General features: G+C 35.5%; 1 protein-coding gene across 6 annotated transcripts in view; it reads left to right on the plus strand.

Annotated features, from left to right (window-relative positions):
• TCERG1 (transcription elongation regulator 1) overlaps positions 1–12277 on the plus strand; it is a 64174-nt gene extending 51897 nt beyond the window's left edge. For 5 of the 6 annotated variants that reach the window (XM_010378208.2, XM_010378211.2, XM_010378209.2 and 2 more), the window contains 6 exons: positions 4184–4348; positions 4637–4819; positions 7839–8018; positions 8688–8771; positions 9936–10036; positions 11211–12277. In XM_010378208.2, the coding sequence (XP_010376510.2) occupies positions 4184–4348; positions 4637–4819; positions 7839–8018; positions 8688–8771; positions 9936–10036; positions 11211–11412 (915 nt within the window). In that variant the 3' untranslated portion in view covers positions 11413–12277. Of the gene's footprint in view, positions 1–4183; positions 4349–4636; positions 4820–7838; positions 8019–8687; positions 8772–9935; positions 10037–10846; positions 10941–11210 lie in introns of all 6 variants that reach the window. The other variant, XR_749589.2, reaches the window with a different exon arrangement.
• Positions 12278–12697: the final 420 nt, after the last annotated feature.

The following is a 12697-nucleotide window of genomic DNA, read 5'->3' on the forward strand; positions in this document are numbered from 1 at the left end:
AGTGTCAGGAGTGGAGAGGAGCTTACCACTGGGGAGGCAAAATAGTAGGGAGATGACCCCAGTGGTGTGTGAACCATCAAAACATGCAGCCACTCTCCTTAGTGTCCCGGTATGCTTTGTGAATGCAGAAAAATAACCTCTGGAGCCTAATATTCTTGACATTTACAATTACCTCTTATTCTAGAAAGTTATAATATTACAAGATCTATTAAGGAATGTTGTTTGAAAGTAATGCTACTCCTGGGAAGAAGTCTCTTTCATTCAAAATAGTAACAGTATTAGCTAAAACAGCTTTTATCAGAAATGTCTGAAACTTCCTAATTATCTGACTTATTTGGCTTCCAAGTGAGTTTTCCAGAATTGTTTCACTGTTTACTTAAAAAATGATTATGCTTCTCAGAGGAAATGTGTAAAATCAAATTCTACTACATAATTTTATATGTTGAATTAGAATCATGTTAATGAATTATTTGCTACTTTTGACTTTTAGAATAACCTATTTAAGAAAATCAAGTAAATAAGTGATTGTTTGATTTTGTATGATTGCTTTTATACAAATTAAATGTGTTTATCTTTGCATTTGTAACTGATTTTCTTTTTCTAAACACTTTTTTTTATAACTATTTTATGTATTCTGTTTTATAACAAGTGGATAGACTTTACAGTTTTGTGCTGTGCGGCCTGTCAATCAGTTCAGTGACAGCTGTCAATCACTGACACGCAAAGTGTTATGGGATTCCCTAGTGAGGAAAGAATTGGTATCTCTGTGTGGTGACTTTAGCCTCCCGCAGTTCCGGTACTTTACATTTTTTTAGTCTTTTTTCCTTATGAAGTGATGAGAATTGTGCCCAGAATGTGTTAATTTAAAAAAAGAAATTAAATAGATATGACATCTAAATTAAATAAATCTAATATTTAATATATTCAGCTTTATTTTATTTTGACTATAAAAATCTTAATTCTCTAAATTACAGGTTTGGCTTTATACCATTACTAGATTAAAGAAAAAAAGGCAGGAAATTGCTAAAGTGAAGCTTTCTCAGCCAATTTACAGAATGCAAAATCAATGACTAACTAGGCCATCAAAGCAGAAATCTTTAAAGTAAGGGTTTAAATATAGTGGATTTTATATTCACATTTTGAGCACATTTGGTTTATGGGGTTTTATCATTTTTCTTTCATGACTTCCACTGTATTGTTTATACTGTTCTTAAGTATATTGTGTATACTTAACAAAAAATCACATTGGAACTGTGTAATTAGATAGCAAGAGCAGTACCAGTAGCATGGTACTAGAATTTATTTCCTTGTTCTTGTGATTCTCCAGCTGGTCTTTGTAGCATTGTGATAGTTGAATCAATAGCTGAATACTAAAGGTTTAAAACTAATTTTAAAACTAATTTTGAAAACCTGTGAAGAACATTGACTTCTGGTGAAATTCTTGTTTTTCTTAAGTAACATTTTCAAGGTAGAGTCATTCTCACAGTAAGAGCATCATTTTCATGTAGTTTTTACTACTAGTTTTCCATTTTATTAAAAAATGCCTTTAAAAGTCTACTTATCAGCCAGGCGCGGTGGTTCATGCCTATAATCCCAGCACTCTGGGAGGCTGAGGCAGGAGGATTGCTTGAGACCAGCCTAGACAATATAGCAAGACCCCCATCTCTACAACAAAACAAAAAAATAGCTGGTTGTAGTGATGTGCTTCTGTAGTTCCAGTTACTCTGGCATCTGAAGTGGGGGAATCGCTTGAGCCCAAACGGTCAAGGCTGCAGTGACTTTTGATGGTTCCACTGCACTCCAGCCTGGACAACAGAATGGGATTTAAAAAAAAAAAAAAAGTCTACTTATTTTGTTTGCCAAAGTAGCTATTCTTAAGCTATTTTATTGTAATATTATAACCAATTTTTATAAAATTATGGTTCAAATACTTTACCTTTTGTACAGCACATTTGAGGTTGTACGTAGTTGGAGTTAATCCACTGTTACGAAATTGACATATTTTTCTCTTCCCTCTCTTTTAAATTTCCTGTGAATAAATTATTTTCATTATAGTAAGGAATGGGGAGAATAATAAGGCCTTGAATTGCAGCTAATGGTAAATGACATTTTTTGACATTTATGCAGCTGTCAGGCAATTGTTCTCATACTGATAGCCTTAGTAAGCCATTTATAACCTGTCATGGTAATGTCCACAATGAAAGGAAGTTAAAGTTTAATTTTATTTAAAGTTCACTTGTTTATACATCACACATTTAAAAACCTATATGATAATCCTTACTTTATAGGTTTCATGTCTAACATATGATAATTGTTTTAAGCTAATACAAATTCCTGTGGCTTAGAAAGATTCCTATTTGATATAACTTGCATGTTTTATTTAACATAAATTTTGTAAATTTTGCCTTCCAGTTGTCAAACACATCTAGGAATTTGGTGTTCATCATGTCAGATAAAAAGTAGGCAAGATGAACAGAAAAATTTAAGTTACATCACTACATCAGGTGGTTTCTTAATCACTGTCTGGAAATACTGGGTTTATGAGTGTTTCTTACTAGTTCAAAGTGAAAGGCCAACTTTAGTAGTGGAGAAATCCACAGCTGATTAGCTCTTGTCTTTACAAACATTTCAGATGCAGATATTCTGCTTCTTATAACCTTAAAAGTATTTTCCAGAAAGGACATCAACCTCACTTTTTTTTTTTTTTTTTTGAGATGAAGTTTCGCTCTTGTTGCCCAGGCTGGAGTGCAGTGGTGTAGTCTCGGCTCACTGCAACCTCTGCCTCCCGGGTTCAGACGATTCTCCTGCCTCAGCCTCCCGAGTAGCTGTGATTACAGGCACCTGCCACCACACCCAGCTAACTTTTTGTGATTTTAGTAGAGATGGGGTTTCACCATGTTTTTCAGGCTGGTCTCCAACTTGTGACCTCAGGTGATCCACCCACCTCACCCTCCCAAAGTGCTGGGATTATAGGCATGAGCCACTGTGCCTGGCCTCAGTCTCACTTTTAATCCTCCAGTAGGAGAAATGAAGTTGTAAGGGGAAATGATAGTGTTAGGCTAGGCAGAAGGAATGATTCATATATTTTTGTGCACACACATTTTAAATCCTGATTCCCCTGATCAGGTGGGAAGGTCCATATTCAGTTCCTACTGGAAGGGAGGGGTTCTTAATATGGTCAGAATCCTTTGTTGAAATGACCTTGGTTATCTTGGGTATCTTCTGTGGTAGAAGTACAAAGTAGTATACGTGGGATTAAATTTTAAAACAATTAGGCCCTCAGGCATACATAAAAATAACTATCTCATTTACTCCTTTCCTCACCTATTTAAATAAATAAGAAATACAGTTTTGGAGAGGGGTTTTAAGTAGTTGTATATGTTGATACTGAAGGATGAATGTTTAATACCTTTGGTATAATGTTATTAACTTGGTATTTCAGTTGAGTATAATACTGGATAAACACTTACATTCTGAGTTTGTAATGGTATAGGCATACATGTTTAATGCTAAAAAGTATAGAAGATACGAATACAATTTTTTAGTAATGGTTAATTATGAACATAGAAATTCTATAACTTTCTCACATATCAAGGTGTACAACTGCCTTTTTTTCACCAAAATACAAATTTTTACCCCATTTTGATTTTAGACATTTGACAGTATAAGTTTGTAATGACTTGCAGTGATTTTTAAATGTCTTATTAATTTCAATGGCCAAAATTTTTATCCATATAGTTTTTTAAATAAATCATTTTTACCATGTTGATATTAAAGTATTGTCAGCTCATAAGCCTGACTCTTAGCTAAAAATAAATGCAGCTTGATGTAAATTTATATTCCCTAAGAATACATGGCAGTTCTGAGATCTGAAGTTATCAATAATCTGAAAAAGCCTTTTTCTATATTTGAATAATTTCTTTATAAAGTATTATTTATCTTGAATTTGGCAAATTTTAGATGAAAGCCTATATGCTTGTTGATGTTTACATTTCTAGTAAAAGAACACTTCTGATCTTTTCTTTTACTGTAATTCATTCTACTCTAAATGCCTGTATTTTAAAAGTTATTCGCATATTTAAGGTAAGTGAATTTTTTTTCTAGTTGTAAATATTTAAGATATGATGAATTTCTCATAGTACATTATTTTCCCTCCCATCCCACTACCTGTTTCAAAATACAGATTAAATCGGATTTCTTTGAACTGTTATCTAATCATCACTTGGACAGTCAGTCTCGATGGAGCAAAGTAAAAGACAAAGTAGAAAGTGATCCACGTTACAAAGCAGTAGATAGTTCATCAATGAGAGAAGATCTTTTCAAACAGTACATTGAAAAAATAGCCAAGGTAACTGTTGTGTTTACTTGTATTACTTTCATTGAATAATACAATTCTAACTTGTGTTTAAGGGTATATGTTGTTGTTGGGGATTTTTCTATTGGGGGTTTGGAATTTTGCTTGTTAGTATTCTTAACATGAGAGTCTAGTTGATTTGGAGATGAGAGATACACAGTGTTTAGGTATATTCTGGGCAAAAACTAGATTTGGAATTTTTTATTTGGCAAGCTGATTATTCTGTAAAAACATATTTTGATGGAGTTGGTAAGAAGGATAATGTAATTTTTACTTTTACAGAATTTAGACTCAGAAAAAGAAAAGGAGCTTGAAAGGCAAGCCCGCATTGAGGCAAGCCTTCGAGAACGAGAAAGGGAGGTTCAAAAGGCTCGTTCAGAACAAACAAAAGAAATAGATCGAGAGAGAGAGCAGCACAAACGAGAAGAAGCTATCCAGAATTTCAAAGCTCTTCTGTCTGATATGGTATATGTTAATATTTTACTTTTTTTCTCTAACGTACTGGATATTGGAAATTTATTATATTACTGTTATGAATATTTTAATGTTATTCAATTCTGAGGGAGATAATTTGCTAAATTATAAAGCATTTAAAAATTGAATACTTGGTATTGGTACTGTTACTATAGGAAAACACTCTAGTTATTTAACAAATTCAGAAGTTAGGCATTTTGCATATATGGAAAGTCATAATCATTTAGTCTCACAACTTTGTTATTTATCATTCTTGATGAAAGTCGACATACCACACACTTACCTGCCATAGTGAGAAATAAAATGTGCTGAACACAATTTAACTTTCTTGTTGATGATTTAGGGCCATCATTGTGATGATCAGTTATACTTGTAGATGGTATGAGATTGAGGACTGGAAGTGTAACTGACCCCAGGAGATACCCTGAAACTTCGTTGTAAATCTTTCTCCCTTACCCCTCATGGTTGTTGAGGTATGTAGGGTTTTTTTGTCCCTACAGTGAATGCCCCCAGACTACTGTCCTACTTGCTAATATTTTTTGGAGTTGGGGGTGGCTTCTCTTTGTCACATCTCTCCTATGCTATTTCTTTTCTCTTTTTCAGTGGAACTTTTTACTCTTGTCACTTCTGATTTCTTCCCTTGCATCTGTTTCTTACTCTACCCAGTGGTATCCAATCTTTTGGCTTCCTTGGGCCACATTGGAAGAAGGAGAATTGTCTTGGGCCACACATAAAGTTCACTAACATGGCTGAGCACGGTGGCTCACGCCTGTAATCCCAGCACTTTGGGAGGCTAAGGCGGGCAGATCACTTGGGGTCAGGAGTTCAAGACTAGGCTGGCCAACATGGTGAAACCCCGTCTCTAGTAAAAATACAAAAATTAGCCCGGTGTGGTGGTGTGTGCCTGTAGTCCCAGCTACGTGGGAGGCTGAGGCAGGAGCATCACTTGAACCTGGGAGGCGGAGGCTGCAGTGAGCCGAGATTGTGCGACTGTACTCCAGCCTGGTGACAGAGTGAGACTCCGTCTCAAAAAGAAAAATGTACATTAACACTAATGATAGCTGATGAGCTAAAAAAAAAAAAAGAAAAAAAGACAAAAACATCTCATAATGTTTTAAGAAAGTTTATATATTTGTGTTGGGGCACATTCAGAGCCATCCTGGGCTGCATGTGGCCTGTGGGCCACGGGTTGGACAACCTTGTCCTACACCCTGGACAATTACAGTAGTTTCCTAATTTCTCTCCCTACCTCTAACATTCCCTCAAATTTGTCTCTTCTGTTGCAGTCACAGAAATCTTCATAAAAAACGAATCTAATTTTGTCACTCTCCTGGTTACTTGCAGGGGATGAAGGTTCTCTGTACTCCCAGCAGTTTCCTGCAGGTCACATTCAGCCTCCTTAGCATAATATAAAAGATGGTTCATTTCTTACCTCCCACCTTCATATTTCCTAAACACCTTTGCTTCCTTCATTTGCTCCTTGAACTGTAACCTTGCTGAACATGCTTAATGAACCATACCATCCTTCCATTGCTCATGGCAGTCCCTCTACCTGAAATGATTTGGAAGTGTTCCTGTTGCAGTGACAGACTTTCTCGTTCTTCAGGGGTACACTCAAGTATCTCTCCTGTGAGGCTACTCCTGACCCATCTAGGCAGATTCGATCTCACTGTTCCTCAGACCATCCTTGTGCTCAGCATATGACTCTGCAGCACTTACTACCTGTACTTGCAGTTATTTGCTTACATGTTTATCCTTTTTGGTTTTTTTGTTTGTTTGTTTTTTGAGATGGAGTCTCTGTCACCTAGCTGGAGTGCAGTGGCATGATCTTGGCTCACTGCAACGTCTGCCTCCTGGGTTCAAGTGATTCTCCTGCCACAGTCTCCTGAGTAGCTGGGACTACAGGCACGTGCCACCACACCCAGCTAATTTTTGTATTTTTAGTAGAAATGGGGTTTAGCCATGTTGGCCAGGCTGGTCTCAAACTCCTGACCTCAGGTGATCCACCCGCCTCCCAAAGTGCTGGGATTACAGGCGTGAGCCACCGCGCCTGCACTTTTTATCCTTTTTTTTCTTCTTTTTTAAGTGAACTCTTTGAAGGAAGGGATAGCGTCTTACTTATTTTGTAATCTTACTGTGAAGCACGGTATTTATCTGACTTGTATTTAGATGCTTGGTAAGTGTTGGTTAAATAAATGTTTTTATATTTTTCTTTTCTTACCTATCATTTTAGTCTGTGTTTCTTCACATTGGCAGTAGTGTGGCTTAACTTTTAATGCCATTACCACCAATGAAGCATATCTTTTTGCTGGTTGGTGAGCCAGCCTGACCTGTTATGCCTTCTATTATGCTGTCTTCTTTTTAAAAATTGTTTTGAGAAATCATAATTGTATATACTTATGGGGTACAGTTGCTGTTTCGATATAGGTAGATAATGTGGAATGATTAAACCAAAGCTGTTTAACATATTCATCACTTTGTTTGCTTGTAATTTTTTGTGGTGAAACATTTGGAATTTGCTGTCAGTTATTTGAATATAGAATACATTATTGACTTTAGTTAACCCTGGTGTACAGTAGATCTCAAAACTTATTCCTGCTGTCTCTCTGAAACTTCACAAGTAACTCCTCATTCTCTCCCTTGTCCTGTCTCCTACCCCCTAGACTTTGGTGACCATCTATCTACCCTCTATTTCTATGAGTTCAACTTTTTCGGATTCCACAAATGTGAGACTATGCAGTATTTGTGTTTCTGTGCTTGGCTTATTTCACTTATATTGTCCTCTAGGTTTATCCATGCCACAAATGAATAGAATTTTCCTCTTTTTTAAGGCTGAGTAGTACTCCATTGTGTATATTTATTACATTTTCTTTATCCATTTATCTGTTGATAGACACTTAGGTTGATTCCATATCTTGGCTATTGTGAATAATGCTGCAGTGGACATGGAGTGCAAATAGACATTCAGATAAGTCTCTTTGGTGATATATATATAATTTTTTTTCTTCAGGTACGTTCTTCAGATGTGTCATGGTCTGATACTCGTAGGACCCTCCGAAAAGATCACCGCTGGGAATCTGGATCCTTATTGGAAAGAGAGGAGAAAGAGAAACTTTTTAATGAACACATTGAAGCACTTACCAAAAAAAAGAGGGAGCACTTTAGGCAACTTCTGGATGAAACTTCTGCGGTAAGAGTCTCTTATTTTTCTCATTTTAATCTGGATGAATCTTTGTTAGTAATTTCTTAAAGCAAAGCATTGATACTATTTTTAGTGTCATGGTCTTTAGATTCATTACTGGAATTCATTATATGACAATTCTCTGATTTAAAAAAATTATGGTATTCTTAATTATTTAGAAATTCCTATTCTTTCTAGTTTTCACATTCATAACTGCTCCTATAGTAATTCAAAATGTCCTTAGCTGTATGGTCAGTGATCCCTCCTGATAATAGATTTAGCAAATTTCTTCTTTTGATCCATTTTCAATTTGGTACTGTGGCCTCTTGTTCGGCAGTTTGTACGCTTTGTTATCCAGGTTTTGTTCCTTTTTATCTGCTCTCTTTTTGGTGATGGTTTCTTCAGAAGTTACGATGTTTGCCCATGTAAATACAGGGTTTGCAGGTGATTGTCTTAGGCCACCTTGAAAGTATGGCCATGAAAATAACTCTTGTGGCAAGCCAACAAAAAGAAATTGCATTAACGCTGCTTCCCTGTCCCTAACTAGTCCAGTTACGCTTGGGCATTACAAGAGATCGCAGGTCAGTGTGTAATATTATGTACCATATGTGCTGCAGTTTGACCCCCTAAGTAAAAGTGAGTTGTATTTATATTTTTTATTCACATGTCTTTTCAAAGATTACCTTAACATCCACGTGGAAAGAAGTAAAAAAAATCATTAAGGAAGATCCTCGGTGTATTAAGTTCTCCTCCAGTGACAGGGTAAGGGGATTTTGTGTCAAGATTTACTATCAATTTATAAATACTTAAATATGAAGTTGATTGTTTTAAGTGAATTACTTTTAAGTGTATGAGAAGTGAATCTGATTTTTAAGTTCATGTTTTGTTTCTTGCATGATAAATTAGCAAGAGAGCACAATAGAAAGTTTAACATTTTAATGCTTGGGGTGAAGCCTGTATTTTAGGATCTTAGAGGTTTAATGAAGCTACAGTTTTATTTTAGTCAGGTACCACTAGACAGACATATTTAGGCTGGCAATTGGTACCAAACTATCAAAGCACTTGACTCTTAAGCCTGACTAATAGAACCCTGTGACGAGATCACTAGTTCTCATATGCTTCAAGGTCTGAAACAGTGAATGATGTTAAGAAAAGTGTTGTTTACTACAGTTCATTTTATCCCTAGGCCTTTTATTTGTTTTCTTTTACATCATTCCCCTTTCCTGATAGGTTTCTCTAGGTCTGGGCATCTTTTATAAAAACTCATAAATCTAATATTCTTCCCCCTCAAAGTCTATTGGATTGTAGATGTTTGGACCATAAAATATGCATGACTGGGAAAGAGGGGTAGACCCAGTCTCAGTTTCCAACTTTTCTGACTGTTTAGAATTGATAATAAAGTCTTTTTTAAGTCCAAAGAGTTGATTCATCTTATAACTTTTGGCTTGCTGGAAAGCTAAATGCTCAGTACTGTGTAAGTTAAGTTTTGAGTGTTAACCTACAGTTGCTGTATCCACAAATTACTGTTTTTGTTCTTGAAGTTAAAAATACAGTGTGCAGGAAGTGAACACTTAATCCTTAATATCCTTATTTTTAAGTGTCCACCTCATGAGGTTGTTAGGAAGATTGAAGTAGATGATCCTCATAAAATGCTCAGCAGTGTAGCGCATAGGAAGTGCTCAAGTTTCAGCCACTACTAATTTATGATTCCTCATTCTTTCTGTATGACACAAAAATGAGCATTGCAGATTATGTGCTTTAATGAATTTTATATATGAACAAAATGTACCCTGTTGCCTTTTTCTTTTGAGATTTGAATTTTATTATGTGACTTAAACATTACTGTTTAATAAATAATTGATGTTTATTTTGGAATTAGTGGGCTTTATTTCCATAATCTTAACTTTTTTTTTTTTTTTTTAACAGAAAAAGCAAAGAGAATTTGAAGAATATATCAGAGACAAATATATCACAGCCAAAGCTGACTTCAGGACACTTTTGAAAGAGACCAAATTTATAACATATAGGTGTGTGCAATGAAATGTTTCATATTGGCAGTCATTCTCTTTACTAGTCTTTACTCTAATGGTCAGAGCATTCTTTGCATTCACACACATTATTAATTTTTAGGGATAAGAAGATGCCAACTTCTGTCCAAAGTCAAATACAGCCCATATCTACCATACTTTTTTGTTTTTTTTTTTTTAAAGAAAGGGCCCAGATGTCAATTCTTATTTTGTGTTACCCACCCATCCAGTTTTTAATACATACCTTTTTTTTTTTTTTTACTTCACTGCTTTTTTAAGGAATACCCTCAACTATATAAGAATTGTATTTCATGAAAAGTCTTTTAAAATAATCTTTCACTATCAGTTATCTTTGCCTCCTCTGAAGACTATTCAGTGTGGTTAAAGCATGAAATCATCTATGTAAGCTCAGCATAAACTTTTTTTCCCCCCTCAAAGGAAAGCATTTTGCTGGGTACATTTAAATACAAATTGTAAATTATGAAATTAGAGCCTATAAACAAGATTTCTCTGTAGCAAACCCAACAGTTCTTCACCCCTAACAATTTATCATCAGGAAAACAATTTTGCATTGCTTACCAGTCAGTATGCAGGAAACCATTTTTGTTTCATGCTCCAGCTTTTCTTCTTTAAGAGAGAAATTTGAAACATCTTAATAAAGGGTATGTGCACGGGAGGCTAGATAGTGCTGAGGGTGTGGTTTTTAGATATTTTGTCATTTGGATTTTTTGGTCAGGATCCTTAATGTTTTGCATCAGCTTGGGCTTTTAAATTAGATGTGAAGTAAGACTTCTTTCTACATTTTTATAGTTAATTTAGTGAAAGATGTGAAAGTGAAAGCTTGTGAAAGATGCTGGGATTGGCAGCCCCGCAGACTGAAGTCCTCTGTTCATCCACAGAACAGGTACAGCACGGGCAAGATTTACCCACCCACCCTCAGCCCTGATCTGGAGGGACCACCACTAGGGGTGGGAGGGTAATTCAGCTTCTGAGGCCCTTTCACTCCTTGGAGTCTTTGCTGAGGCGACTTACAAAGGTGACCACTGCAGTGAAATTTTTCTTAAAAAAAAAAAAGTGGAAACACAATTAGGAATTAGATGGACATTTCCAGCTCATTTCTGAAAGACCTGTGAACAGCAGTCAGTAATTCTTGGACTTCTTTTTCTTATTTCAGATCCAAAAAATTAATCCAAGAATCTGATCAGCACCTGAAAGATGTAGAAAAAATTTTACAGAATGACAAACGGTATTTAGTACTGGACTGTGTGCCAGAGGAGAGGCGTAAACTGATTGTGGCATATGTTGATGACCTGGATCGCCGGGGTCCACCCCCACCACCCACAGCATCAGAGCCCACAAGACGATCAACAAAATAATTCTAAATACTCTTCCACAGGGGTATCTATTCAAAATGCTTGCATGAGCCAATTTTCAGGTTTTTACATATATGTGCATTAGTCAACCTATTGCAAAACCATCTGACAAACAGAAGGAGAAGCATTTGTGAACAGTTTCTGAACAGAACACTTTGGAAATATTTATGCTTTTCTTTGTGTGGCATGACTGACATACATACTCAAATATAGGCTGTCTCTAGTAAATCTTAAAATCTTGAAGCTAAAATTCATCCTTTTATGAGGTGTGGAAGTCAGTGACTTGGTGACGTTCTTCCTAGCAGTGTTAATACATGCAAGAAGTAAGAGCATTTGTGGCTTGAACTTGCCAGATGCAAATACCACAGACTCCAAGAAAACCTGAGTTGGGGTTTGTTTTGTTTTGATTTTTTTTTTTAAAGCGGGTAAAAGAGAAGACACTGAAAATTGAATTCTTATCTTCCAGAGGCTACGATTATTATAATGGACAATACTTTTACCTTTGTCTCTAAAGATCAGATTAGTTTTATTTGTTCACTTATGTGCTTTGATTATCCCCTCTGAATTATAGACCAAGTCTTGTTGTTTAGCCTAAGAGAAGATTTATGTAGTAATTTCTTCTCAGGTATGGAACCACGGTCATAACTAACATGTTGGCCAGAATAGAACCACTGGTTAAACATATTTTATTCACCATTAAGTGATCTTTATCAATATTCTGGATTAGACAACAAATTACCTTTCTGGGTGTTTCTTGTAAACTATACTCCTGTTTGAATGTTAAACTTTGTTGCTAAAGTTTAATTTTAAGATGTTTGAATGTTCAGTTTATGTATTTGAACTACAATAAACCAACCCTTTTTATATATCTGTATTGTATATGATTATTGTTACTTAATTTTTAAGAGCTTATTTTAACCTGATTTTTAAAAAAGCAGCAAATAGAATTTCGCACAAAGTAAGTTGACTCTAAATCTTAAGTATTGCCTAGTTTTTAAAGGTTTGAATATAATCAGTATTGCAGTATAAAAAGGAAAGAATTTGTAGAGAATCATTTTGGTGCTCAAGTCTTTTAGCAGTGCCTTATTGCCTCACAGCAAGAAGATGCTGGGTTTTTTTTGTTTTTGGTCCTTTGTACTGTATGATGGTTTGCGCCTTTTTGGCATTCTTTCAACATGTTGTGTGCATCACACCATGAATCGGTTCCAAATTGATATATCTAGTTTTACCTCCCGAGTTGAAAACAAATCTTTTTATTTTATCCCCTCATAGATTGCTCACTTCAGAG

Source organism: Rhinopithecus roxellana, chromosome 3, assembly GCF_007565055.1.
Source record: "Rhinopithecus roxellana isolate Shanxi Qingling chromosome 3, ASM756505v1, whole genome shotgun sequence".
NCBI classification, from domain to species: Eukaryota; Metazoa; Chordata; class Mammalia; order Primates; family Cercopithecidae; genus Rhinopithecus; species Rhinopithecus roxellana.